At 36.5% G+C, this 21,312-nt stretch overlaps 2 protein-coding genes across 2 annotated transcripts in view; both read left to right on the forward strand.

Annotated features, from left to right (window-relative positions):
• The window catches only part of LOC126960655 (glyceraldehyde-3-phosphate dehydrogenase-like), a 50,195-nt gene extending 44,561 nt beyond the window's left edge, over positions 1–5,634 (forward strand). Inside the window, exon 2 of the mRNA XM_050800318.1 lies at positions 5,273–5,634. Within this exon, the coding sequence (XP_050656275.1) occupies positions 5,273–5,634 (362 nt within the window). The remainder of the gene's footprint in view (positions 1–5,272) is intronic.
• CFAP418 (cilia and flagella associated protein 418) overlaps positions 1–21,312 on the forward strand; it is a 1,191,950-nt gene that overhangs the window by 330,759 nt on the left and 839,879 nt on the right. The window lies entirely within an intron of this gene.

A 21,312-nucleotide genomic window follows, 5' to 3' on the forward strand; every position in this document is an offset into this window, starting at 1 on the left:
TAATCATACAATCTTCTGCCTAGCTCCACCTCGGCCCTTCCATTCTGTTTTAAAAATAAAGCTACCAGTTTATAAACAACTTTCATACCAAAGGCGTGACCCCCTGGGTGGTAAGTGACAAAAGAGGAGTACTAATGGACATTTTAAGTGTTCCACATCCGCAGACTTAGCCTGCCTCAAACTGGCTTGGGGTTATCAGTGTAATCTTTTAAAAATTACTTTCTAAACAAACTTAACAACTAAAATGATTGGTATAAGGGAAGGAAAGTTAAAGCCAAAAATATTTCAAATGTAGCTTTGAAAAGAATAATGGCACATACATCACCGATCAATTTCTGAGCTCTGGACATTTTCCTGTTTTCTTTGCAAAGCAGAAGAGGTTTCCTCTGCTCTTGTGCCTTTGACCTCCTGCCACACATCATAAATAAAAAAAATTTGTGACTGTCATAAGCATTATTCAGAATTACTTCTGCACATGACACTGTGTTAGGTGTGATGGTAAACAAGTTAAACAGTTTCTCCCATGAGGCAACTTTTATTTTAAATCAGTCTTAGCTGGTCTTCTAGTTAAATTGATGTGTTGATTTCATGTGTTTTTTATCTTCTCCCTTTACCTCTTAGGGCTCAAAAAAGAAGAAATAAATATTAAAGGATAAATATAAGAGATTTAAACCAATTTTTGGAAGATTGAAAACATAACTAGGAGTTGTACCTGACATAATAGAATAGAGGAAGTTATAACCTAAATTACTTATTAAGAGGGATGCTAATGAGGGACCAAGAAGGATACTGATGACAGGAAAACTCATTCTCTCCTGCAAACTTCCTTCTGTAGTACTTAAGAATTTAGAGGCACCAAGAAAACCTGAAGGTGAGCATGACATGTGGGACTGAATACAGGGACTGAATAGTGAACTTATTGAACTGAAATTTTGCAAAAGGAAGAATTGGATCCCAGGATGTCCTCCCTGATGCTGTGTGAGCAGGGGATTCTATTCAATGAATAATACTGAAAATGTATTCTTTGGAATCATTCAGGGATATCAGATAGAGAGGGGAGCAGGGAAGGTGTTGAGCTGAAGCAGACGAGTAAGTCAGAACCACCCTAATGAAACGTAGGACCCGTAGGATGTGTCCCTCTTTTGTCTCTGAAAACATACAAATCCAAGCATGCAAACCTTAGGTAGGAAACTGGAGAACTTCTCTTTGGAGAAACCCTAGAGAAAATACTTTCACCCACTGATAACTGAGAGTTCCCCAAATCTAGCTGGCATGCTGCTGACACATTTCACTAGAGTGGAGACCTCCAATACACAAGTCTTGCTCACTCACAGAATTTCTAAACAGTTTAATGAAAAATATTTTGTTATAGAAAATTTCAAACATATAAAAGTAGAGAGAAGAGTATAATAAACCCTCACACACCCATTGCTCAGTGTCAATGCTTACATTACTCATTGTCAAGCAATACATGGCCAATCTCAAATCATCTCTTTTTTCTCCCACCTGTGTTATTTTGAAGCAAGTACCAGGCATTATATCTTTTCGCCCTTAGATATTTAGGTTTTATGTCATGTTTTCCTAAAAAAGACTGGCTCTTAGTCTGTATTCCCCCTGCACCATCCCCGCTGCTTTTTCTGTACTGTTTTCTTGGAATGCAGACTGCAGGCCAGAGACTGGGGAAGGAAAAGCAGCAGAGACCCAGCCCGACCCATCTTGCCTTTCTGCCGTGGAACCTGAATGCTGCTGCTTCCCTCCTGCCTGCACCTTAGAGCTAGAGGCCAGGTTGGAGGCCTAGACTGAGGGCCTGGCAGATTTCCTGAGTGCTCTCTGCAACAGACCAGCCCCATCAGAGGGGAACAGGGATCTGGTGAATGACCACAGCCACCAGGAAGTGGACTGAAAGAATTTTTACTTCTCCAAAGATATTCTTACTGGTAACTCCAGGGTTTATATATAAGACAAATGAGGCAGGGGTGGGAGGGTGGTGAAGAAACATTGGCCAGGATAGAATCCCAACTTTGTCACTGACCACTAGCAGTCATGTGACCCTGACAGGTCATTTCAACCTCTAACCCTCAGTTTCCATTTTAAAGTGGGTGCAAAATAAGCTGCTCCTATGGTTGTCATGATGACTAAAGGTAATCCTGCCATGGACTTTCCAAATGTCAGGAATTGGCATGACATCATGACATCAGGCACAAATGTGTGCCATACCTTCATGCCAGTCCTACTATTGTTTCTCCGAGACTTCCCCCTAATGGCTTTGCTTTTTAAACACGGGCATCTCTCAAAGCATGCTGCTTGAAAAACAAGATTTATTTTACAGATTATTGTTTCCTAGTCCACTTAAAATAGACAATTACTAAAGTAAGAACAAAGAAAGACTGGCCTTTAGAAAAATAACCACGCACTATTATCAGAACCAAAATAAATAACAATGATTTGTTAATATCGTCCAATAGACAGTGTTCAAATTTTCTCAAATTGTCTTATAAATGTCATAATTTTGTTTTATAATTTGATTGAAACAGGCTTCAACTTAGATTTGTCTCTTGAAATTAGTTGGAATGTCTTTTAAGCTCTTTTCATCTATAGGGGCTCTCTCCATCTTTTTCTCTTTTTTGTTTGCAATTTGTTAAAAAATCAAGGGTTTCCCCCCAGGACAGCATGGTAAGATTTACTGGTTACATCTTTGTGGAATAGTTTAACATCTTCATTCTCTGCATTTCCTGTAAATTAGATCTAAAGGCTAGATCAGATTTAGGTTGAAATTTTGGGGGAAGAAATATTTTCAGGTGGTGCTCTGTTCTTTTATTTGGTGGTATACAATATCTGGCTCTCTCTTTTTGTCTGATGTTTGCAGTTGTTGATGCTTACCCATTATTAGGCGATGCGAAATATTGATATTCTAATTCTATTAGTCTTCCATTTATTAGTTGAATGTTTCTATAAAAAGGAAATTCCTCTCATTTGACATTTGCTTACATATAGGAAAGGTATGATTAATACTTGATTCTTCCTCTTTGCAATTTTTTAAATAATGAATTGGCTTACTAATATCCTCCAGTGATGACCAGTTGGGTTTTGTTTTGCTTCACAGTTGTCATGAACCCATAGATTTAAAAATATTTACTTTGTTCTATCCAAGGCATTAGTATTATTATATTTATTGAAGCTTAAATTGTGCCACTTTTGGTCAGTGGGTTTGGCTACTGAACGCTTCTGACACGACATTAGTAATCATTGGTAGCTTCTTTACTGTTTAGAATTACCACATGATTCAGGCTCACCTAGACATTTCCTTATTCAAAACATAGTCATTGGAGAAAAATGTCTAACATGAAAAAATAAATCAAAAGAGAAACCCAAAGAAAACAAAGATAATGTAGGAAATTATACAAACCTTGAAAAGTACCTTAGGGAGATCGCTAGAATGGAGATAAAGACAAGACAATTTCTGGAGAAAGAAAGGGTAAAAACAAAAACAAATGAAAAAAAATGACACCTAGGTCCACCATTCAACTGATTATAAGATCAGAAGAAAAGATAGAAAAAAATCAAAGGAAGAAAATTACTTAAAAAGACACAACGCTCCTACCCAAAACAACTGAAAACCAATGTTTTCAAGACATCAGATACCAGGCAACAATTGATTTCAAGACATCAATGATCCCTGAGAGATGGGGAAGAATTAACTATGCCTCAGCTTACTGTGTTGAGAGAGTTTTCCAGCCATGGAACTGAATTTAGGGAGATTAAACTAAGGGTTAAGGAGATTAAGCTGACAGTCTGGAGAGATCAAAACAACTGGAGCTCATAGGGCAGAGTACTAGACAGAACAGAGAGACAACTCTAGAGAACGGCAGAAGGGCCCCCTCAAGTATTCAGTAAATTACTGACCAGTATCCCTGCAGAAGCTGGGGAAAGAACCATATAAAAGAATTAGAGGTAACAGTACCTTGAGCTCACATAGGTCTGGGAATAGTTTCTATTTCTACCAGACTGGCAAACGTCACTAGGAAGAGTATCAGAAGGATCTCTCCTTATGAGTGGAAAATAATTATCCCTAAATCAAATGCTGTTCTGGTCTTGCTTATCAAATATTAATAGCAACACCCCAAGAAATCAAACTATTTTTAGGTGATTTCTAGAATATAGTTTAAGAATATTTATAGAGCTATAAAAATATCCAGCATCCAAAAAGGTAAAATTGATCATATCTAGCATTTAGACAAAAAAGACTAGGCATCCAAAAAAAAAAAAAAAAAAAAAAAAAAAAGGAAAATACAACACATATTGAGGAGAAAAAAACACAATCAATTAAAATTGATGCAGACTGACACAATAGAATTATCAGGCAAAGACATTAAAACAATGGCTGCAACTGTATTCCACACAGTCTAGAGATCAAAACCATGATGTTTGGGATCAAAGTCCTACTTGGGAGGATTACCAACATATTAGACATTGCAGAAGAAAATATTAATGAATTTGATAATGAAGCAATAGAAACGATAAAAAATGAAACAGAGATAAGACTCAAAAGAAACGAATAGAACACCAGTGAGTGGTGGGACAATTTCAAGGGGCCTAATATTATGGGTAATTGGGGCACCAAAAGAGGATGGAGGGAAAGACATTTAAAGAACAATGGCCCTAAATTTTCCAAATTTGATGAAAACTATAATCCCACAGATCCAAGAAGCTCAACAAACCCAAATTCAAGCAAAGAAAGAAAGAAAGAAAGAAAGAAAGAAAGAAAGAAAGAAAGAAAGAAAGAAAGAAAGAAAGAAAGAAAGAAAGAAGAAAGAAAGAACCTACACCCAGGTATGTCATAGTCAAATTGTTCAAAACTAGCAAAAGGTAAATATGTTAAAAGCAGCCAGAGGAAAAAAGACACCGTTCAGACAGAGGAAGAAAGATTAGGATTAGATATTCCATTAGAAACAATTACAATGTAAGCAAGAAGATAGTCAAGCAAACTTTTTAATAGTATTGAAAGAGAGAATTTCAACCTAGACTCCAATAACCAGAGAAAATATCTTTCAAAACAGAAACTGAAGTTGAATTAAATAAATTTTCAGAAATACAAAAGTTAAAAGGCTCTATCACCCCATAGACTATAAGAAATGTTAAAGGAAGTCTTTCAAGCTGAAGGAAAATCATACCAGATAGAAATATGGACCTATGCAAAGGAATGATGAGCATCAGAAACAGCAACTAGTCTCTGCTCCTTCTGTTTGATATACTGCTGCAACTTCTCATGAAGCTCCAGCTTTTAACTATGGCAAAGTAAATATTGTCACCATCAATGACTCCTTCATTGACCTCAACTACATAGTCTACATGTTCCAGTATAATTCCACCCATGGCAAGTTCCATGGCACTGTCAAGGCTGTGAACAGGAAATGTGTCACCAATGGCAATACTATCACCATCTTCCAGGAGCAAGATCCCACCAAAATCAAATGGGTTGATGCTGGCATTGATTATGCTGTGGAATCCTCCAGTATCTTCAGTATCTTGGAGATGGCTGGGACTCACTTAGAGTGGGGAGCCAAAAGGATCATCATCTCTTCTCTCTCTGCTAATGCCCCCATGTTTTTGGTGGGCATTAACCATGAGAAGTGAAAAAAGAACCTCGTGATCCTTAGTAATGCCTCCTGAACCAACAACTGCTTAGCCTCCCTGGCCAAGGTCATCCATGATAATTTTGGCATTGTAGAGGAGGACTCATGACCATAGTCCATGCCATCATTGCTACTGAGAAGACTGTGGATGGCCCCTCTGGGAAACTGTGGTGTGAGGGCCACAGGGCTCTCCAGAACATCATTCCTGCATCTACTGGTGCTGCCAAGGGTGTGGGCAAGGCCATGCCTGAGCTGAATGGGAAGCTCACTGGCATGGTCTTCCATATCCTCACTGCCAATGTATCAGTCGTGGACTTGATCTGCCATATGGAGAAACTTACCAGATATGATGATATCAATAAGGTGGTAAAGTAGGCATTGGAGAGCTCCCCTGAAGGGCATCCTGGGCTACACTGAGTACTAAGTTGTCTCCTCTGTCTTTAACAGTGACACCTACTCTTTCCCCCTTCAATGTTGGTGAAATGCCCTCAATTACCACTTACTTTGTCAAGCTCATTTCCTGGTATGACAATGAATTTGGCTACATCAACAGGGTGTTAGACCTTATAGTTCACATGGCCTTCAAGGAGTAAGAACTCTCTGGACCACCAGCCCCAGTGAAAGCGTGTGTGGAGGAGAGGGGCCTTCAGTGACTGGGAAGTCCCTGCCACAGTCATTCACCTTCACACTAAGAATCTCCCCTTGACACAGTTTTCATGCCAGAAACCCTGAAGAATGAGAGGGGCCTAGGGAGTCCCACCTTGCCATGTACGGTACCATCATAAAGTCCCCTGTACTCAGCCAAAAACAAAATAAAATTAAATTAAAAAGTAACCATATTGGTTAGTACATGACTTAAAAACTTACTTACATCTCTTTACAAGATAATTTACTACTTAAACAAAAATAGTAACAATGTAGCGTGGGGTACACAATATATGTAGAAGTAAAGTATACTACAACGTTAGCACAAAGGCTAGAGAGAAATAGAAGTAAACTATTGTGAGGTTCTTAAACCATATATGAAGTGGCATAATATTACTAGAAGGGAAATTGTTATAATTTAAAAATTATATTGTAAACCACAAAGTAACCACTAAAATAATAAAATGAAGAATTGCAGCTGATTAGTTTACAAAGGAGATATAATGGAGTAATAAAAAATACTTAATACAAAACAAAAGGGCACAAAAAAGAGGAGGAAAAAGTAAACAAAGAGCAGTTAGGACACATAGAAAACAAATATCATGATGGTGATGTCAATAAACGTATTAAATGGAAATGTTCTAAACACCCTAATTATAATGCAGACATAATCAGATTGGATAAAAAAGCAAGACCCCATTTGTATGTTGCCATAAGAAACCCCATGTAAATATAAAGACACAAATAGATTAAAACTAAAAGGATGGAAGCACATATACTATCCTAGTATAAATTAATAGAAATCTGCACTGGCTATGTTAGTATCAAACAAAGTGAACTTCAGAGCAAAAAATATGACCGGGGTAAAGAAGGTCATTTCTTAATGATAAAGGAGTCAGTAAATCAAGAAGACACAGTAATCCTAAGTATTTCTGTACCTAATAATATAGCTTCAAAACATTTGAAGCAAAAACCAATAGAACTACAAGGAGAAATAGACAAATCCACAATTTTAGTCAAAGATTTTAATGCCCTTTTCTCAATTTATGGAACAAGAAGACAGAAAGTCAGGAAGGATACAGGAAACTTGAACAATGCTATCAACCAATTTGACCTAGTTGACACTTATAGACTGCTCCTCCCAACGACAGCACACAGTACGCAGGGAACAAGTTTATCAAGGACCAAGTACACATCAAACAAATCAACACACAGTTTTGCAAGATGGACCATGTTCTAGATCATAAAATATGTTTCAATAAACTTGAAAGAATTCAAGTCATACAAAGTATATGTTTAGAAATGGAACTAAATTAGAAATCAATGACATAAGGAAATCTGGAAAATTCTCGAATATATGGGAATTAAATAATATACTAAAAAACTTGGCTTTCACTCACCTTTACTGAGGAAGCTAAAAGTATGTGTTCCAGCACAATTAGAGAGTAAAATAAGGAAGAGAAAAACTTGAGGTTCAGAATATAGGAAATTCTAGACAAGATCTTGTAAAACCGAAGTTCAGGGTAACAGCCATCCTTGAGTCCAGAGAGCAACTGGTTTAGAATTGGGAAATAGGAGAGAGAATTTCATGAGGAAGATATCCAGGAACAACATAAAATTGATACATCATCTGGTATATTTAAACATAGGCATATGATGGAGAGGTTTGAAACATCTAAGGATATTGTTTATAGATATGGCTTATAGATATGGTATCTTTTATTTCATAAAAGATATAGATGATTATGATAAAAGGGAGGTAATCAAGTAATACCAGTAAAAATCAAAAAGTATACAAGCATAATTATATTGTAGCATTTGCTATGCAGAGAACAATATTTTATGTTGTTATGATGATGCAAACAACAGTTATTGATTTTACCAAAAAACATGATAACTGTATTGGGAAGGTGAAGGAAAGGAAAAGTATATTGGGGTTAGAGAATTTGATATCTATCATAACAGCAGTAAATAATGCATCTATTTGATAATCAATAGGTAAAGTCTTATTTAAAATAATGGCAGAAATATAAGAAATGATTTTTAAAAGTTAAAAAATGTTGCTCTTGGAAATTGCATTAGGAAAAAGTGACAGGGAAGACATTCTTCATTATAAGCTCTGCTTAGTTTTGATTAACATAAAACTCTGTACAAGTATTTTTTGGTGAAATATTTTTAAACAAGAAATTAAGTCAACTAAACAGAAGTCAGTCATGTCGCCTATTACTCTCTACTTCAACTAAGAACAGAATAAGAAAAAATGGCAATTCCTTGGGGATGGTTCACTGTCTTCTGAGCTGTAGTAGGTAGAGCAGAATATGTCCTTGGTGTAAAATTTCGATATGCTTCTGCAGTATTTAACAAAGTTTACTAACTCATAATGTTGGGTTGTAAGGGTAATGACATTTAAAAATAATATTTAAAAGGGACTTGCTAATAGACAATGGATAGGATGGGGAGCATCAAAAAACTCAGTAATCAAAGTAAATAATATTTTAATGCAATATTTTAAAATTAAAATCTGCAGAATAAATGCAAAACATTCATAATGAATACAATATCAAAATTGTAAATAAAAATAGAATCAGTATTGCTGAATTTTTTCTTTTGTCTTAGGCTCCAGTACGGCCCAGCATGACACAGGTTGAACTTATAAATATTAAGGCTTCTGGTTACTGAGAGTATAATAATCATCCTCTTTCACATCTCATAACTCTGTGTGAACATGAACTATCGTCACAAGAGAAAGTTTTTTGAAAACTTTAACATGCTGTATAAATATGAGTTGTTTCAAATAATCTCCATAGTGCTTTATTACCTACTAAATCATTCATTCAGATCAAAGGTGTATGGTTTCTGGTGTCTTCTAGCAAACTCATCAATCCTGTATTTTCTTCAATGACCTTAGCAAATGAATAATTCTTCTAGATACCGTTTTCTTTGCAGGTGACTAGTGTTTAGTGTTATTAACCATCTGTTCCATTTACTTTACTCCTCACAAGTAAAGGGCAATTTGTCCAAATTCCGGTGTTGATTTTTTTCTGTGCTCACAGCATGGACTGTAACAATGGGGTGAGACTCAGTGCATTTTCTGTCTTGGAGAAAGTGCACCTGTGAGAGAGTGAGCCATAGACCTCCAACATTTTGAAAGCAAATGGGAAATTTGGAAGCCAATGGGTAACTAGTAGAAGAAATAGAGAGTCATACCTCTGAGTAGGCACCTTCCTCAAAGACCTATTTCTCTCAAGGTCCATCTTTCTAATTGCTGACTTTGCACAGACTCCACAACAACCTGCATACCATAATCTGAAAGGAAAGGTCAATCTAAAGGTCACAGGTTTTAAGGGTGCTACTTCAAAGACATTTATCTCCTTTACAACACCATTAGGCTTGGGTAATGGTCTATTGTCTTTCATCATCCCAACCTCTTCACCTGCTTGTTTACTTTGAGTCCAACCTCACAATTTAAGCCCCAGCATAAATGGATGCTTTCCTGCTGCTTAACTTGGGCGCAATGGAAGCTTGTTCATAGTCTAACTTTCAATTGTCAGTTGTTTAAAGGAAATACAATTACTAAGAGAGGGATATGGTTTAGTCTTTTGGATAAACGATGAAAAGGAAAAGAACTTTTTAGATAAATGGTTAACAATGAAGAAAACAGCTTTATGAATTAAGTTGCTTATTGTAGTTTTATTGGTATTTCTAAAAAAATCAGGAACATAAATATCCAATGATAAATATTGCTATATTTGCATAGTAGTGATCTAAGTACTTTATATCTGATATTTTACTGAATCCTCATTGTAACTCTATGAAGCAGGTATTGTTGTTAGTCCCATTTTGCAGATGAGGAAAAATATTTTACAAAGAGTTCATGTTATTTTTCAAGGTTCTAGTAAGTGGTAGAGATGGCATTTGAACCCAGGCAGTGTGGCTGTGAAGCATGGGTCTTTAGCCTCTACGCTAGGCTGCCTTGCACACAGGGGAATAATATACCAACTTGGTGCCTCATTTTTCAACCTTTACAATGGTAGAAAGTCTGTGTAGCAACATAAAACTAAATATAAATTTCATGACCTTGTTATTTAAACTATATAAAATGTATAACAATGTAGATAAAGACTGAGAGGTAATAGGAATAACTGACTTAGGTCAAGGACCCCAAGTGGTCAAAAGAAAAAAAAATTACAAAACCGAAATATGACAGGAAAGGCCCTTGGTAGAATCTAAGTATTATTAAGAACTGCTCCTGACTAAATTCCATTTTCCAAACTCAGCTTTGTGCCTAGATTATGACATTCTGGAAACTTCTGGAAATGTTCTTAGGGAAATCTTTTACTGAAGCATGTTATCCAACTCTCTTTGACTGCTTGAATTACAGACTCATTTACCCTTGTATGACTGATACTCAACATCTATCTCCAGTCTTTCCTTCTACATAGTCCTCCCTGTAACACAAACAACAATAATGAAAATAGTTCTGGTAGTGTGCTATTGAGATTGTGTTGATCATTTACTCTTATTAGAAATGTTTTTCTATTGTAAACATGAATAACGTAAAATTGGAGGTGTGCCTGCAAATTAAAAAAAAAAAAGATGCTCTTGTAATGATGAATGAGGTGATATTTGAAGGAACATGTAGTATTGGGAAAAAAAGGAAATAATGAATTCCAGACAGAGTCAGTGATCAATTTACATCAATCCATTCATTTATTCAGCAAATATTTATTGAGCACCCACCACCTGCCAGGCACTGTGCATGTGCTGGATATTCAGTGGTGACCACAATGGATAAGATCCTAACAGTCTCAGAATTTACTGTATAATCAGTGGACTTTAAACAGGTAAATATAAATATGTAACTACTAACTGTGAAGTGATATGAAGGAAAAAAGCAGAGTGTCAAGACTAAGAATAATCTGGGGACCTGCTTTAGGCTGAGCGCTCAAAACTAGTCTTCTTGATGAAGTGAGGCTTAAGATAAGACTGAAAGATGAAAGGATATTGGCCATATCATAAGTCATTGTAAACACTCTTCAGGGGAGGGAACAATAGGATGTGTAAGGACTCTGAGGTGGTAAAGAAAAGGTCAAAAAGGCTGAAGTGTAGGGAATGAAGAGGGGAATGAGGTAGGCAAGGGGTGAGATACAGGTCATGTGACAGTAGAGGATTTAATTATAAGTGTACAAGAAACTATTGAATATCATTCTGGATGTTTAGAGAATAAACTTGAGGGTTACAAGAATGAAAATAAAAAGGCTATTGCAGATGTCCAAGTAAGACTTGGTTGACCCTTGACTAGAGTGTTGGCAATGAAGATGAAGAAGAGAGGAAGAATTGAAGAAATACTGTGTTGAGAGAATTCTCAGAATTTAGATGAGGGGTTGCACTTGGGAGGAAAATGAAAGTAACAAAAACATGTATTAGGCAGGGTGGTAGCAGTTGTAACAAGCATCCCTTTCCAAATCTCAATGACTTAACCCATTATTTTCTTGCTCATATCACAATCCAATATGGGTCTACAGGAGAGTGAGGGAGATCTGCTCCACATCTTATGGAACCTCCATTTTCAACAGGTGACCTCTAAAGAATATAAAGAGAGAGCATAGAGGACCATACAGGACATTTTAGGAGCCAGGCCAGATGTGGAGTTCATCACTTTCACCTACATTCCCACTGGCCAGGGCTCAATAACATAACCATGTTACTGTAGGGGTCACTGGGAAATGTAACCTGGCTGTATGTTCAGGTAAAAAAAAGTGAAATAGGTTTGTGAACACACAGCATAATCTCTGCTCCAAATGACTGCCTGATTTTGGCTTGAATAACTGTCTGGATGGTGTCAGCTCTATCTACATACTCAGCTGGGGAAGAGTGGAGGAGGAATAAGTTTGTGGGAAAAGATTCCTATGGTCTAAACACTTGTATTCTGCCCAAATTCATATGTTGAAATCTTAACCCTGTTGGCCACTTGTATGTCTTCTTTTTAGAAATGTCTATTCTTATCCTTTGCCCACTTTTAAATGAAATTATTTGTTTTTTGTTCTTTTACTGTTGAGTTATTAGAATTCCTTGTATATTCTGGCTATTAGTCTCCTGTAGGATGAATAGTTTGCAAGTAGTCAAATATTTACTCCCATTCAACAGGCCGTCTCTTCACTCTTGATTAGTTCTTTTGCATTGCAGTAGCATTTTAGTTTAATTCAGTCCCATTTGTCTATTTTTGTTTCTGTTGCCTGTGCTTTTGAGGTCTTTGTTATAAATTCTTTGCCTACATCAATGTCCAGGAGAGTTTTCCCCATGTTTTCTTCAAGTATTTTTAGAGATTCAGGTCTTATGTTTAAGTTTTTAATCAATCTTGAGTTTATTTTTTCTATATAGTGAGACATAGGGGCATAGGGGTTCCATTTCATTCTTTTGCATGTGGCTATCCAACTTTCCCAGCACCATTTATTGAAGAGGGCATCCTTTTCCCTGTGTAAGTTTTTGTCAGTTTTCTCAAAGATCAGTTGGCTGTAAGTATATGGCTTTATTTCTGAGTTCTCCCTTCTGTTAAATTGGTCTATGTATTGATTTTCATACCAATACCATGCTGTTTTGGTTTCTATAGCCTTGTAATATCTGCTGGTACCTTGATGTTAGGTTTCCCAGCCTCCCAAACTGTAAGAAATACATTTATGTTGTCTATAAGCTACTCAGTCTATGGTATTTTGTTATGGAGGCCCAGGTGGACTAAGACAAAGATCAAGCAATTGGTTTTAGACTTGCTAAGCTTGAGTCAAATAGTAGCCATTCAGGTAGAGATGTCAGGTAGGCAGTTTGATACTCAAGAGATGAGTTCAGTTTTTGGTCAGATACATAAGCCACTAGGAAATATGTAGGTAATTTGATCAAGGTCATGCATATTGACTGTGTATTTACTTAGCTATTAATTAATTATTTACTGAGCACTTACTGTGTTCCAGGCATTGTTCTAGGCACAGGGTAAATAGGTTTATACACAATAGTTAATACGTTTAGAGCTTTGATTCTACTGGAGACAGACAAACAATAAAGCAAGACAAATAAGTAAAATATGTAGTACGTTGAATGTTGATAAAATCTAGAGAAAAATAGAGAAGGGGAATAAGGAGAGAAGTGGGTTACCTATTGCAATTTTAAATAGGGTGGTCAAGGAAGACTTCACTAGGAAGGTGACTTCTGACTAAAGACCTAAAAGGAGATGAAGATCAAGACATGTGGTTAACCAGAGAGTGGAGATTCAGGCCAGAAAATAATAAATGTAAATGCCTCAAGGCTGGATGTAACTGGCTTTGGCTGGACTGGACTAGTCGAGAAGAGGAAAGGAGAGAATGAAGTGAATGAGGTCACAGACGTAGTGGGCAGGGGTCGAGTCAGACAGTGCAAGTTTTATAAACCCTTATAGGACTTTATCTTTTACTTTGGCCATGCAATTTATGTTTATTTAAAGTTTTCTTCTAAAAGTTGAATAATCAGTCACTTTTTAAATTTTCCTTTGGTCCTCTGTCCTGGTTTAGAACGCAATATAAAACAGGTATAATCACCTCATTTTATAGTAACACACTGGTTAGAGTTCCTTTTTCTGTTAGGCTAGGCCCTATATTTACACATACACTAAACAAGAGTAACTAAATATATATCTTTTCAATGGCTTATTATTTAGGAGTCATTAGGCTAGGCACTGCAGATACAAAGATAAAAGAGATATGATTCCACTTACAGAACTTCCTGAAACAGATCATTTTAATATATCATGCTAAGTACAGATAGATATATGCAGAGGATGTTGCAGAAAGCTGTTTAGCAAATGGAATATGTGCCAGAAGAGGTCAATGCTTGAGGCAAGACTTAGCAAATGAGTAGGCTTTAGACAAGCAAAGATGGTGGAAGTATAAGTGAGTGAAACAGAAGTGTTCAGAAGGACAGTTTGGGCAGAGTAGACAGTGTTCAATCAATGAATATCATATCTCATGGAAGGTAAGAGAATTAAGGTCAGAGAATATTTTGGAAAACAGTTTGCATGACAAAATTCTTATTCCACACATTTCTATTAAAAATAATTATGAGAACTTCCAATCTAAAAAAAAAAGCACAAACGCTCCTAGAACTCAAAAAGATTATCTAGACTCTCATTTACAGATGAAGGAACTGAGAATAGAAGAGGTTAAATGACTTGTTTAACACCAAACAGCAAATAAGTGGCTGCTGTAGGACTCAAGGCTGTGGGTGATGGTTAAACTGATGCTGTCGCAAGTGCTTCCTCAAAAATAAACATACTTTTTGCTCTGGTTTCTTTATCACTTAGCATATGCATCTTTTTGAGCCCAAGTGTACTTCCAAGTATTTTTGGAGACTTCAGGATGGTTCCTAAATTCTCCGTGAATTCGTTTTCAAACACCTATTAGAATTGGTCTTACTCATTGGTTTCTGCTTGGAGGATTGCTCTCAGCCCAGTACAACTGTTCTTCTACAGAGACTTTCTCCAAAAAATATAGAATTTGTTGGTTCTGCTTAGTTTTCAGTTTTGCTCTGTTAATTTTTCTCCTTCGGTCTTGGAGAACACAGAGAATTTATGAGGCTAATTTAGGGCAGATACGCTAAAAGTCAAAAGTAATGTTCTCTCTTTGCAGAAAACACCCCAGGGGGCAGAGAATGCAGGAAATTGTGTGTCACTGTGATGAAAAACAAATGAAAGCTTTTACAGCAGAAATGTTGGTCTCTGATCATCTAACACGTCCATCACAACATGCAGATGTGTTGTGTAGATGCACATGAGCCAGCCAACTGAGCATCCAAAACCAGATTCTTCTCATTCTCTTGTTCACCACGTCCTTCACTGGAACTCTCAGAGATCAGTAGGAAGCAGTAGATGTTCTGAGAAAAATGTGAGAGTATGTGTAACTTTTACGATAATTAGATTAGAATGTAACGTGTGACCTTGTATAAGGAAAAAACTCCCTTGAAACTATAGTTGCTTTCCTCTTATTGAATAAATGTCATGGTTATTTTATTTTATTAATATATGGTTATCCAAATGAGATAATTCGTGTTTCAGTTACCTGGGGAAGAGAAATATCCCAGATAGGAAGTGAGACAGAAGACCTGGGAATGTTGGCGGAGAAAGAACTCTTGATCTAGTCTTTAAGGGGTTCACGTGTCTGGGAAGATTTTCCTTTGAGAAAGACTTAAAGGTGGTATCTATCAAGAGGAGGCAAACCAGGAGGTGGGAAGAAATCTCAAAATAGCATTTATTGCTCTGCGCTTCAGTCAGCTGTAGCTTGTAAATAAGATTAGTTAGATTCATGATCTTTTCTGAATTTATTTCCCCTTTGTTATATCCCAGAAGCAATGAATTTGGGGCACACTTGAGCCAGTAGTTCTTTTTTGTTTTGTTTTGTTTTTTACATTTCTATCATTCTGTTGAATGATTATATGTTACAGATTACTTTTGCCACTGAGAGTCAAGGTTTATATCTTTCACATGCCAGTTTTTAATCCCCTTAAAAACGCACAAGTGTTACCCTTTTATCCTGCTCCGCACACATTCTAAAGAAGCCAAGAATCATTTACCATGGCCCTTACACTCTTTGACATGGCATTTCCCTAGCTCTTCTATTTGTCACTTGGGCCAGTTTTAAAGGAGTGAATGTCCTGAGGCCAGAGATAATCAAGGAGAGACTCTAAAATAGCAGTTCCATCTGGGGGCAATTTTGCCTCCCAGGGGACATTTGGCAATGTCTGGAGACATTTTTGGTTGTCTTAACCGGTGGAGAGGATGCTACAGTCATCTAGTGGATAGACAAGGGATGCTGCTAAACTGAGTCCTGCAAGGCACAGAATAACCCCACAAAAGAGGACAATACAGCTTACAATGTCCATAATGCTAATATTGAGAAACTCTGCCCAAAAAGGGAAGATAATCTCAAGAGAACAGAATTGGCATCATGTGGCCCAGCTGTTTCCAACTTCCAGAAGATTTTCCTTTCAATGCTACCTCTGGAGGTTCTGGGTTTTCACTGTGACCGGGGTAAGTAACATTTCCTTATTCCCATCATAAGTAATATGCTTTTCCTATTGCCAAATCTGAGAAAACTCCCTGACTTCTCCCACTCTCCAAGTCATTAATACCAAATATTGATTGATATTATACTAGTCTTATAAACTAAACTTTATGCACTGTGATACAAAGAAATTTGAGATGTTATCCCTTCCCAGAGATAACTAAATCCTTACTTGGGATCCCTGACTTGTCACTGTCTTCATAAAATTTCTTTCATAAAGTAACTTGGTTATTTGGGAAAATGGGCCTTAGCTCCCACTGTGAGCAGGTAGGCTTGAATCTTCTTCTAGGTTACTCCCAGAGTCAAGAAGTCATTCTTGAAGTTTATAACAAACACCTGTGACAGTAAGACATTTGCAATCCTCTTAACCTAACCAATCATGAAATATAAAAAGTGTTTGGTATTAACTGTTCGAGATTCTCAAATTGTGTTATGCTTTGACTTCTTAGTGGGTTCTAATCTCTCAACTACATATTGCTCATTGTATTTTCCCTTGATAGAACGAGGATTGATTTCTCTCTCCTTCCTTCCTTCCTTCCTTCTTTCTTTCCTTCCTTCCTTTCTTCTTCTACTCCTCCTCCTTCTTCTCTTCTCCTTCCTTCCTTCTTTCTTTCCTTCCTTTCTTTCTCTCTTCTTTCTTTCTTTCTTTCTTTCCTTCCTTCCTTCCTTCCTTCCTTTCTTTCTTTCTTTCTTTCTTTCTTTCTTTCTTTCTTTCTTTCTTTCTTTCTTTCTTTCTTTCTTTCTTTCTTTCTTTCTTTCTCTTTTCCTCTTTCTTTCTCTTTTCCTTTCTTTTTCTTTTCTTTCTTTTTCTTTCTTTCTTTCTTTCTTTCTTTCTTTCTTTCTTTCTTTCTTTCTTTCTTTCTTTCTTTCTTCTTTCTTTCTTTCTCTCTCTCTCTCTCTCTCTCTCTCTCTCTCTCTCCTTCCTTCCTTCCTTCCTTCCTTCCCTCTTCCTCTCTCCCTCTCTTCCTCTCTCCATCTTCCCTCTCTTTCTTTCTTGTTTTTGTTTTTGGTTTTGTTTTTTCAGGGTCTTGTGCTCTGTTGTCCAGGCTGGAGTGCAGTGGTGCAATCTTGGTTCACTGCAATCTCTGTCTCTGGGGTTCAAGTGATTCTCTCACCTCAGCCTTCTGAGTAGCTGGGATTACAGGCTCACGCCACCATACCTGGCTAATTTTTGTATTTTTTATAGATATGGAATTTGGCCATGTTGCCCAAGCTAGTCTCCAACCCTTGAGCTCAGGTGATCCACCTGCCTTGGCCTTCCAAAGTGTTGGGATTACAAGCATGAGCCACCACGCCCAGCCAGGATTGATTTATTTCTTAAAGAAGACCTGCTTTAAGAGAGTTACTCTTGAATCTCATTTTTTTTTTTAACAAAAGAAAGGCAGGATTGGAGACTATCAAACATTTTTGGGGACTATTAGTTGCCAATTCTGAACAGACCTAGAGTTTTTGATATGTGTATATATTACAGCCCCCTCCACAGGCACACAAAAGAGTAGAAACCACTGGGCACCCTCGACTGGGGGGTGGGTTTGGGGGGATGAGGAGAGACAATCAATAATCTTATAATTTTTATAAATTATAAAAGAAATAGGAAGAAAATATAATTTGTTGTGAAAATTAATGCAATAGCAATTGACATCTTAATTTAAAACTGTAGGTAGTTTTCCCTAGAAATACAATACTTATCTCTTATTTCTACATATATATTTCCTTATTATTTATTTCTTTTATGTTTACACAGTGGGCATCTTCCTTTTATATAATCAGCTGTGTGTAAGGTCTGCAGTTTAAGCTTTGATTCTGACTTATTGACTGAAGAATGCCAAGGGCTATTATTTCTACAAGGTAAAATGAAATTTATTAAAGCTATTGTTCAGCCAAGATCTCATTACTAAAGAAATAAATTAGATTAAAGGTGTTATCTTCCCACAGAAGGATTTTAAAGGTGGGAAATATATAAACATGCAGTAGAAAATGAGATACTTTATATAGAATTCAGGGAGTTAGTTGGAAAACCTGACCACAAGATAATTCAATTAAATTGACTTCCGGAATACTTAGTGAGTGCCTGTTGCATAAACCAGAATTAAAATAAAATGCAATTTTAAAACTGAGAGATCAGTGCAATGCTTTGTCTTAATTTAAAAATTATTATTATTTTTTCAATTCAAATGTATTAATCCTACCATGAAGATACCTGATAACATTTTCTGGCATCCATACATCTCGACAAATTAAAATTAAAGTTACAAACCTTTAATTAACAAATCAAAATTAACAAATATTTACTGAGTACCTACTACATAAAAGCAACTGTTTTAAACACAAGTGAGGTAGAGCAGAGTTGGGAGGAGGTATAAAGACAGGTAACAGCAGGCTCCTAACCTCAAGTATCTAAGAGATTAAGCCATTTGTAGTTAGTTCAGTCCCAGTCTGGGAGAGAAATATATGTGGTGTATGGGGGGTGGTGGTGGTGGTGGGTATGTGTGTGTGTGTGTGTGCGGTGTGTGCCTGTTTACAATGCCATTGGCATACTAACCACTGAAAAGTGTCCAACTGAGAAAGAGTTGGACAAGGAGCTAATACCAACCTTCCTTGTAAAATTCTTCATTAAACTACTGATAGGATGTACAGAGAAAGTTAAAGATCTCTTATAAACAATTGAGATTTGTTTAGAAACTGTGAACAATTACGGATTTCTGGAGAGCTGTTGAAACAAAAACCAAAGCAAGAAATAAATGAGTGTATCATGTGATACTGAAGTGTAGCAGAGGATTGCTCCCCCTTCCCCCAAAACTATGAATACAAAGGGAGGGAGGGAAGGTATCTGGCTATTTACATGAAAAATGACTCTCCCCTACAATCACCTTCTGTCAATAAAATGCTTATTTTCTGACATGTCAATTAGGTGATTCATAATCCAGATGACCATCCCCTTCCATTTAGTACTGTTGGGCTGGGTTAAATGTCTTAAGTGTTTACCCTTTATGACCAGTGGCCTGGATCTGTTCTCAGTCAAACTGGGCCACTCATGACATGTTTGCCTGTAGGATTTCTCTTGAGGTAAAGTAACCATTATTATCAGATTTTAAACTGAACGGCAGATTAGGACAGTGGTTTTGCCATCAGCGGTGAAGAATGCTTGTTTTACAGTACTGTGTATCCAAAATACGAAGTTTGTGGGAAGAGTCTGATGCAAAATAAATAGCCTGTAATTTACGGAATTACGGAGAATGAGGCTTATGGGGCTGAGCTTGGTACTTCAAAGGAATTATCTGTTGTTCAAAAGCCAGTTATTAGGGAGGGGTGATTTGTTCTCAGCATCTTTAGCTAATTTTAAAAGATTTGACTGATAACGAGGTAAATTTTAAAATAAAAATTGAGATAAAATTCACGTGACATAAAGCCTGCCATTTTTACCATTTTAAAGTGCACAGTTCAGTGACTTCCAGTACATGAAGTAGTCATTTTTCAAAAGATTAGTGAATAGGATTCTAAGGTGTGGAAAATAAAATTAAACATATTGAAATTTTCATTCATAAGTACATCCAATTCTACCTAACAAATATTAAATAAGCACAGTATTAATATATCAGAATGCTTTTTTATAATTATATGATGAAATCTTCAAATAAATGATATATTTTAATGCTTCTGAAGGTACAAATTGTCAATCAGTTTTACAATTAAAGTTGGAAAGGTGTTTGCAGCTTTAATTCTGGGGAAAGGCAGATGGAGTTTAAAATATCCCCGTTGTCAACTTACTTTGCCAAAATGATATTTGGAGAATGTTTGAATGGAAACTTTGAAAATGGTTCTGGAAACTAGAAAACATAATTTTTGATAGATAAGAATTAGATTTTTATAAAAACATGTTTGCAGACAGGCTATATTTTGGATAAGACTGCTTTTTACTATTTTGGAGTAGATGTATGAAGAGTACAGAAATCGCAAGTTTAAAACTTCAGGCTGCCATATAAATGACATAGGCTGGTCAAATAAACTAGTGAGAGACTTCTGGGTTAATAAGTAGAAAATAGAAGATAAAAATTTGTTTTGGCTGAAAGTAGATCCTTTTAACCAGTGATTCTTCGCTAGAGATGGAGGTATGTTCCCATAAGGATAAGTACAACTTCCTAGAGGCTCTTTTAAATTACAAGTCCTCTGAGGCACCCTGCTACCCTTTCCCCGCCAAATTTTGATTTGTCCTACTGGTACATGGTGAGTAGTAACAGCCTTCTCCCCAGCTGAGACCCAAGAAAGGAAGATCACACTCCTCTTAACCAACAAGACTTTCATTAGTAGATATATAGAAGTACTTTTTTATTTGAATCACACTTAGTCAGAATTTATAATTTATGAAGAGTTAGGGTTTATCTCTGAGTTATTTGTGAAGGAAAAGACTTACTAAGTAGCTGACCACAGTAGAAGTATTAAAGCCTCAATCATTTACAAGCGTATTGGTAAATACAGAGAAAGAATTCTATGTCATTAAAATAGAACTACTATGGACCTCTGCTTGGCCGTCTTTTTTACACTACAGCTGTATTTCCTACACAGTTGTGGCAAGGGAGAATTTGATAAATGAATTTGATACATGCTTGGTTAAATAAATTGAAGTTAGCCTACAGATTTCTCAGCCACTTTAAATTACCATTGATACTCCAGGAGGGCTTTGTCTGATTAGCAAACTTTGCCACTTCATTGGTGTTTTAATTTGTATTTTTCTTTACATTGGTGAAGTTGCAGAACATCTTTTCATCTTTTTATTTTTCTGTACATTGCCTGTTCATATCATTCACCTGTGTTCCTATTGGGCTGTTGGTCTTTTTCTCACATTCCTTTTGTATTACACATGTTGCAAATATTTTCATTCTGTTAGTTGTCCTTTAACTTTATGGTATCTTTCTTGAAATGGAAGTTTTTTAGTTTTGACGAATTGAATTGTC

The sequence above is a fragment of the Macaca thibetana genome, chromosome 8 (assembly GCF_024542745.1).
Source record: "Macaca thibetana thibetana isolate TM-01 chromosome 8, ASM2454274v1, whole genome shotgun sequence".
NCBI classification, from domain to species: Eukaryota; Metazoa; Chordata; class Mammalia; order Primates; family Cercopithecidae; genus Macaca; species Macaca thibetana.